General features: G+C 40.6%; 1 protein-coding gene across 3 annotated transcripts in view; it reads left to right on the forward strand.

Annotated features, from left to right (window-relative positions):
- adora2aa (adenosine A2a receptor a) overlaps window positions 1-5,506 on the forward strand; it is an 18,782-nt gene extending 13,276 nt beyond the window's left edge. For all 3 annotated transcript variants that reach the window (XM_014022382.1, XM_014022383.1, XM_014022384.1), the window contains one exon: window positions 4,071-5,506. In XM_014022382.1, coding sequence (XP_013877836.1) covers window positions 4,071-5,097 — 1,027 coding nt within the window. In that variant the 3' untranslated portion in view covers window positions 5,098-5,506. The remainder of the gene's footprint in view (window positions 1-4,070) is intronic.
- Window positions 5,507-8,449: the final 2,943 nt, after the last annotated feature.

Consider the following 8,449-nt stretch of genomic DNA (forward strand, 5'->3'; position numbering starts at 1 on the left):
GTCCAACGAGAGGCGTTTTGCGCTTTTTGGCCGCTCAAAACGTGTTCAGTGTGAACGCAGCATAAGGCTGAGTTCACCTGGAACTCATCAGACTGAAGAAGTCTCTTGGAGGAGAGACGAAATGTTTCATTAAAGAAGAAACCGTCCAGAGGACCTACTTATTTTTTCTTTTTGATTTTTTTAAACATTAACAGCGATAGCAGCATTAGAAGCATTAGCAGTGTTAACKGTTGCATTTGTCTCAAGATAATGTCATCGTAACAAGAGCTGAGCAGACTTTGTTCCATTCCGAAATACTTAAACGTAAACGTCAACATTTATCCACAACATTTAAGATTTAACTCTTACATTTAGAATTACACATTTAGATAACATTTAAATGAACAGTGAGCTAAATAACAATAAAAAGTGATTGGATTTTTTTAAACTAGGATTTTAGAAAGACTGCTAAATAATAAAATTGTGTTTTTTAAACATTTTATTTTACACTTGGCACTTCAGATAGGAACAGTTTTAGTCTTAACACATCTTACCTCAGGCAGTGACTCTCACCACAAAGTGTCRGTCATTTCAGCACTTCATTAAAAATTGTTTGCCTTTTTACACAAAACAAACAAGAAAAATCTAAACAATTAAAAATATGAAATAAGGACTTATTTTTATTTTTAGCTCAAGTCGATAAAAGTTTCACAGGAATGATTCAGATTTGATTCCTTTAAATAAAGACCATCTTGTCTGAGTAAGTGTGTCCAGAATGGAAACTCCCATGAGACCATGTCCCCCTGGAGCGATCCAATAAATACTGATATGATTGCTTATACAGACTGCATAACTCCCTGCAACCCTCTGAGTTATCTGACTTTACTGTCAAAACACTCTCAAACATTTGGGCTCCTGTTCAGCGCTCTAATTTGTTATTTCTACATCAGTGTGATCTGTTGACAGGCTGATCAATAAAAATGCTGCCTTAGCTCATCCTGTGGCTTCACACCAAGACACTGAACCTGACCTCAGAGCCACCCAGCCTTTCCTGTTCCAGAGACTCACACTGATTGTTGTTGTTTTTTTTCACTTAGCTCCTTCCTCCTGTTGAGGAAACGCTACGTGATGGTTCCTCTGCGCTAATCCTTTGCATCCCTGGGGGGTGTGCTTGTTTTTGAAACATTAACCTTTGCACTTTAGCATCTGAAGAATGTGATCGAAACAAGCCAAACGTCTCAGCTGCTCTCCCACACTGCGCCGCAGGCAAACTCAAAATAGACTCCTTCCTTTGAGGGATCCTGTAAGTCAGTCTTAGTTTATCTTTTGATAGTTTATAGTCCTGAGAGGGAAAGAAATGTATAAATCAAGCAGGACTTACTGAACTGAATAAGAAATATCCAGCTAATAGTCACTAATTAAACTTTAATTAGTGACTATATCTTATTTTGGCTTCATTCTTTTCCATCTCACTCTGTCCTCTGTGCYCTCCGTCCTCACTCCATCTACTTCCATGTCCTCACTAACTACATCCACTTATCTCCTCTTTGGCTTTTTCCCGGCAGCTGCATCCTACACTCTTGAATTTCCTTTTCTCCCTCCGTCTTCTGGCACGTTTCCCTCCTCGTGGTCTTCCACTAATAGTAGCACAGTTTCCGCCAGCACCCTGTTTGTCAGCAGCACCGGTGGTGGTCTCTGTCAACCGGGGCCTCGACCAGTCTGGTGTGCAGTGGCGCCTCCAGAAATGTTTTAATGCCGGGGCCGCTGAAAATCCAGTGGTTGCACCTAAACCAAAAGATAAAACAGAATTTTGTGAGATTAGTCATGTTGTTGTCATATATAGGTTTTTTTTTTGACAAATACAGCATTAAGGAAGTTAGGGAGTCACTTTCTGATATATGCACTCTAGGTTTGATTTTTTTATTTACAGTTTATATAATTTATTCATAAAAGCACATTTATGACTCAACATATTGAAGCTTGTCCTCTCCTAAATTTATTGTTTATGTATGTATACATATACAGTATATATATACTGTATATATATATATATATATATATATATATATATATATATATATATATATCTCCTGCATCCTAATGTTGAGGACATTGGTTTTAGACCAGTTGTCTTTATTCAGGGGGAAGTTAAAAACGCGCACCAAGCACAACCTTAGGACTCAGGATGATAAACTGTCTGACCAATCATTTAGATGTTTTGGGAAGTGTTTTATGTCAGATGCCCTACCTGATGCAGTCCTCATCATTTACCTGGACTTGGGACCGACACCAGGGATACACTGGTTTGTGCTCAGTTGTGGCTGTTTTTTATTTTTTATTTATTTTTTATTTATTTATTTTTTGTATTGAGGTGTGGAAAAACAGATTTTTTTTTTTGCTGATTTTGTAACACTTACAAAGAAATACACAGTTTTATTTTCAGGTTTCCTTTTACTGGAAAACGACTGAAACTACACATTACACAAGAAAAAATAAAAATCTGATTTGCATGTCACTGAGTGAAATAAGGTTTTAATTTTTAAGTAAAACATGACTCAGTACTTGGTGTAGAAATCTCAGCAGCACGGTGGTAAGACGTTCCTTGTAGTGGGTCACCACTCACTGCTTTTTCAAGAAACTCTCTTAATCTTTCAAGTTTCTTTGCTAACACTCTTGTCCACAGATGCATTACAGCAGAGGAGCCCAAAGTGGGGCCTGCGGGCCAGATTTGGCTCACCAAGCCATTTGATTTGGCCCACCAGTAGTTGACATAGTTTCTAGGCTGTAACCTGTCGTCCTGTGTAGAAACACAGTATTTCCACTCAGTCATTTCTTCTATTGGCCCAATGATAAGGGCTGCACTTCAGATGGTTTTCACTCATGGTGCTGACTTTATCTTTGATATATTAAGATTAAACATGAAATACAAGTAACAAGATATATTTAGATTAGATTTAACCACATAGATTTTCACACTTTACAAGGCCACAAAAACTCATATTTGGTGAATTTATGAAATGTCCCATGAGCCTTTGCTGCTTGAGAGTATGACAGACTTTCTCCAAGTGCACAGACTAAATCAAAGGCAGGCCACCACACTGGCTGCTAGCTTAATCGTTAAGAATAAAGGACTTTACTAAAAAGTATTTGTATTTCATGTATTGTATTACTGCATTTGACCCGCAGCCCTGAATAGATTTTCCTTTTGGCCCTCTTGGGGAAAATGTTTGGGCACCCCTGCATTACAGGATTTACAGCATTTTCTCCAAATTTTCCCTGAATCATTTAGTTGTTCACTGTTAAACTGAAGACAGGCCTGAACACGTGACTTCTTCAGCAGAAGGTGCTTTTGAGTTCTGCAAGACNGGGGGGGGGGCTATGATGCAGTTTACTTGGCGTCTGAAAATACATTTCCTCAAAGGTATTTTGAATCTGAAAAGAGCTTCACTGAGTGAGAAGGTGCTCAGCAGACAGCTTCAGTTTCAGTTTCACCAGTTGYTTGCTTTGTTACTGCCGAGAGCCTGCAGGAGTTATGGGCGGGGTGTGTGGGGTGGGGAGGTGTGCTCCGTGATGAGGAAGCTCGGCTTGGAGACACATCCCAGAGGAGGAGATGGTCCCAAAACGCATTTCTAGTCCCAACTGGTTGTTTTTGCTCCTCTGCCTGGCTGCCTCAGGACACTACAGGATTTCTCAAACATGCATGAATGAGTTAAAGCAAGATTGTGGGCATGTTTTTGATGAGAGGATAACATCATGATATAAATGATATAATGATATAATCATGATATGACATGATATAAAACTTAAAAAAAGGTGATTTTACATGATATAGCCCCTTTAAGATCAGAAGTGTTTGGTTGACTGACTCGGTTGATATCTATGTGCCACATGGGAAGATAAAGTTGTGGCTGGGTTGTTCCAGATTAAATTTTTACTTCTTATTTGAATAAAAAATGCAGTTTGATTTTACATCTTTCTTTAACAATGAAGCAAAAATTAGAGACTATTAATCTGTAAAGACTTTAATCTCAGATGGATAAGATCTTGTAACCCAAGTTGATCCCTGATGTTTGTCCCGTCTCCCTCTCCAGGTACAACAGTTTTTTGACGAGCCAGCGAGCTCAAGGTGTCATCGCCATCTGCTGGGCTTTATCCATCATCATTGGTCTGACCCCCATGATGGGCTGGTACAAAAACAAGCTGCCAAAGAGCACCAACGACAGCTGCTCCCCTGGCTTCATGACGTGTCTGTTTGAGGAGGTGGTGGACATGGAGTACATGGTCTACTTCAACTTCTTTGCCTGCGTACTCATCCCCCTCCTGCTGATGCTGGCCATCTACTTGTGCATCTTCATGGCAGCGCGCCACCAGCTGAGGCTGATCAAAATGAAAGTGGTTTATGGGGAGAAGTCACGCTCCACTCTGCAAAAGGAGGTGCAGGTAGCCAAGTCCCTGGCCATCATCGTGGGCCTGTTYGCCGTCTGCTGGCTGCCTCTGCACATCATCAACTGCTTCAACCTCTTCTGCCCCGACTGCCCGCGGCCCCCTCTCTGGATCATGTACGTGGCCATCATCCTCTCTCACGCCAACTCTGTGATCAACCCCTTCATCTACGCCTACCGCATCCGGGAGTTCCAGAAGACCTTCTGCAGGATTATCCGCCACCACATACTGGGTCAGCAGCCGGTGTGGAAGAGCTGCGGCAGCGAGCGCAACTCCACTCACAACAGCATGGCGGGCTCCGTCAGGCACAAAACAAACACCCTCAGCTCGGACTTCCTCACAGAGCAACACTGCAGCAACAGTAAAAACACCAACTGCTGTCCTGCTCACATCCCACCTGTCGGGGGCGTTCTGATGGCAGTGTCTCAGTCTCCTCTGTCAGTTGTCATCTCCCACTGCCCTCAGATGAGGCCGTGTGCGCTGCACGCTCTCAGGCAGGCCGAAATCCCCCCAGCCCATCATCTTTTATGCCCCGAGGAGCAGGAGCACAGCAGCACAGGAGCAGAGGTCCTGGAGGAAAAGGTCAAAGAGGACCTCGACTCCAGTCAGGTCTCACCGCTGTTCAACAAGCAGAGCAGGAAGAATTGCTTTTGTGAGCTGGACAGGGTGTCCTGACACGTTAACAAGGAGGAGGTCAGCCATTAATTCAGCAGCACTGTGATTAAACGTCAGCTTCGGCATTGGAGAGGAGATACCAGCTGATAAACTTTACTGGGGCAAAATAAATCTGCTTTCCACGAGAGAAAAGACTGCCTGCAGGATTGAAAATACTGTTTCTAATTTAATCCAGAGTAAGAGTTTATAGCACTGCTCTTGGTCTAAACTGCTTTGTAACCTGACAGGATGGTTTATTATAATTCTGCAGCTGATACTTTGGTTTAGGCTCATCACACAGAAGGTTTTACACTTTTATTTCAGCAGAGAAGACCCTTAAATACTTACATTTAGATTGTTAGGGGCTCATAAATGTAGCACGAGTCAGTTGGTAGAGCTGATGCCTCTCAGCAAGAAGGTTGCCAGATCAAATCCTGGCCCAGGACCTTTCTGGGTAGAGTTTCCATGTTCTCTCCGTGCATGCATGGGTTCTCTCCGGGTTCTCCAGCTTCCTCCCACAGACCAAAAACATGACTGTTAGGCTAAGTGGTAAGTCTAAATTGTCCCTAGGTGTGAGTGAGAGAGTGAATGTTTGTCTCTATGTGTCCCTGTGATGGACTTGTGACCTGTCCAGTGTGTATCCCGCCCCTCGCATGGGTATGAGCACAAGTGACCCCGTGGGTAAAATATAATGGATGGATGGGGTCATAAAGGTGCTATCTCACTGGGCTACAGTTATTGATAAATGGGTTTGATATGACATTTTTATATTAAACAGGCTATTGGTTCCTAGATGAAAAAACTGCAGGATTTGTGAGTTTTTCATTACAAACTCATTGAACCCAGAGTATGTGCAACCAACCTGCAGGTGTGTTGCAGAGTTTTGAGAAGCCTGTTTAAAAAAACTGTCCGCTTGTTTTGGTGTGCATGGCTTGCAAAACTATTGAACCCATCCACTGACAATGGATTGAAAAAAAATTATTGTGTGGCCACAAGATAAAAAAAAATCAGCCATCAGCTGTGTCTAATAGCTGCAATATATAACGCTAAGAATTGCTTCATGCCTACTGTATCATTCAAATAAGATTTAATTACAAACTTGTCCATGTTAACAATCAACACTTTCTGCATGGAAATTACTGCATCAGTTATCTCATGGCCACAGCTTTTTTTTAAATAATGTCATCGGACGGGCTCCGTACAATACTCTATTCCTGGCTGTGCTCATTCTGCCCAATTCATATATGCTTTGTCTTGTCTTGTAACCATCTTGGCACACCGCCTCACGTTTATGATTCAGTCTGCTGGAAAACACTTTAAAAATGAAAGCAGGCAGATTTAGACCAGTTTTTCAGTAATATTTATTTATTCAAAGTGGATTTTAGACCTGGACATTTGCCCAAGATGTTGTCTGTTAGAGGTGTCAGAGTCTGCTCCTGAGATGGGTCGGAGACGCCTGTGACGACTCTGTGGCTATTTTGACAAAAATGTTGTACAAGTTATTTTTTYAAAGTAAAAAATAAGCTCAAGCTTCAAGAATGTGCACCTCTGGGACTAACATGAGGAAGTTCAGAACATTGTGAACAACAGGCGGTATTCTGACAACTCTCTCATGAATGCTGTTTGCCAACTTTGCAGCCCAGAGAGATCTCATCTTTACTTATTTTAACCTGTTTGACCCACCTCAGCTTCACCTGTAATGAGGAGTGGGCTTTAATAAGATCTTTTTTATTAAAAGAAGGGAAAAAGAAAAAAAAGATGGAGCAATTGCTTCATTTTTCAGGAACGTTAATGTTAACAATAATGTGTGTTTTCTTTTGTTAACTGTGAGGTTGTTTCAACAACAAGAAGCTTTTATTTCATTCAAGCTTTTTCACTTTAGAATGTCTGACTTGTGTTGTGACACGCTTCTAGCTGAAACTTTCACTTTTTTTTTGCTGCCCAGAGCTTCCTGTGCTGTTTTGTTTTTTGACTGTGGTAACCTGAGCATTTCAGACTGGTTTGTGTTGGCAGTCTCTTATCGTCTCTCGTGGTTTTGATGCTGCAGCCGGATGTTTAGTAAAGCAGCGCRGACATGGAAAGTAATCAGTGTTTTTTCAGACTGACATGTGGCTTTAATGTTCTGTCAAATTTATGCAAACTCAGTTTAAGTTGTTTTTCTGATGAATTAGTTCAAAAGGAGCTTTTACAGTTTTTGTCCCCACGACCGGGCTTTCACAAAGTCTTGGCTTTAAATAAGGTTTTACAGTTTTCAAATTGAACTTTTATTTTTTTATCTGCTGTGACCACAGAAGGATCTTTATTACTTAATATAACTAAGTGGTAATTATTCAGTAAAGCTTTCCACTGGCCTTTTAAGTAGGGACATGTTTCATAATAGATCTGAGAGCTGGAGAAACTGAGTCAGAGATCGTTTTGACTTGTGCTGGGAAACGGTTCATCAGTCCATTGGAGCTCTTTATTTTCTCAGCTTTTGTCTCTGCTCCCCTGTGAGCTCATGTTCCAGGTTTATATATTTGGTTAACTGTGGTTCTTTGTTTTAGAGGGTTGGTTTTGTTTGAAGATTAGCTCTGTCCCCCATGAGTCTTGGTGTTCTGCAGTTGACCCAGGTTTGCTTCAATAATGGATTTCTTGCTTGGTGATTTCACACATTGATTATTTACAACCTGATAAACCTAATATTTGCTTTTAGTTTCATGGTCATCATTAATAGAAGGAGACTGCAGAATCCAACAAATAAGCTGCTGAGGCTGTTTTCATTAAACCACCGGCAAAATTATTTTAGTTTCAAGCTGGAAAATGTGAAGCATTTATTTATTTTATAACATTATCTTTTCTCTGATAAAGAAGAGATAAAAACAAAGAAATGATTACTATTTTATGTTTTATTATTATTATTTTATTAATATTGGTATTGTGCCAGAGAAACTAATGTGGCTTTATATACAGGTTTGCAAAAGTATTCACTATCCTCGCCACTTTGTCGGTCTCTCTGTTGTGTTTTCTTACAACCTGGAACATTTAAGATATTTTTGTCTGCTTTGTATCAGTTACTTCACACAACATAACTACTACTTTGCAAATGCAAAATGTGCTTTTATTGTAAAGAAAAACAAAGAATAAAAACGTAACAGAAAACCTGTGTGTACATTTTTTATTCACCTCCAAGCAAAAACTCTGTATTTTGTCGATCCACCTTTTTGCAGCTGTTACAGAATCAAGTCACTCCAGAGATGAGCTCAACTAACCTCTGGACTTTTCCTCCATTTTCATGTCCAAACTGCTGCAGGTTCTTCAGGCTGAAACGTTGGTTTTGTTCAGTTCAGCTTATAGCGCTAAATCACAACTATTGGTTTCTTAGGACACTTTACAC

The sequence above is a fragment of the Austrofundulus limnaeus genome, unplaced genomic scaffold, assembly GCF_001266775.1.
Source record: "Austrofundulus limnaeus strain Quisiro unplaced genomic scaffold, Austrofundulus_limnaeus-1.0 Scaffold328, whole genome shotgun sequence".
NCBI classification, from domain to species: Eukaryota; Metazoa; Chordata; class Actinopteri; order Cyprinodontiformes; family Rivulidae; genus Austrofundulus; species Austrofundulus limnaeus.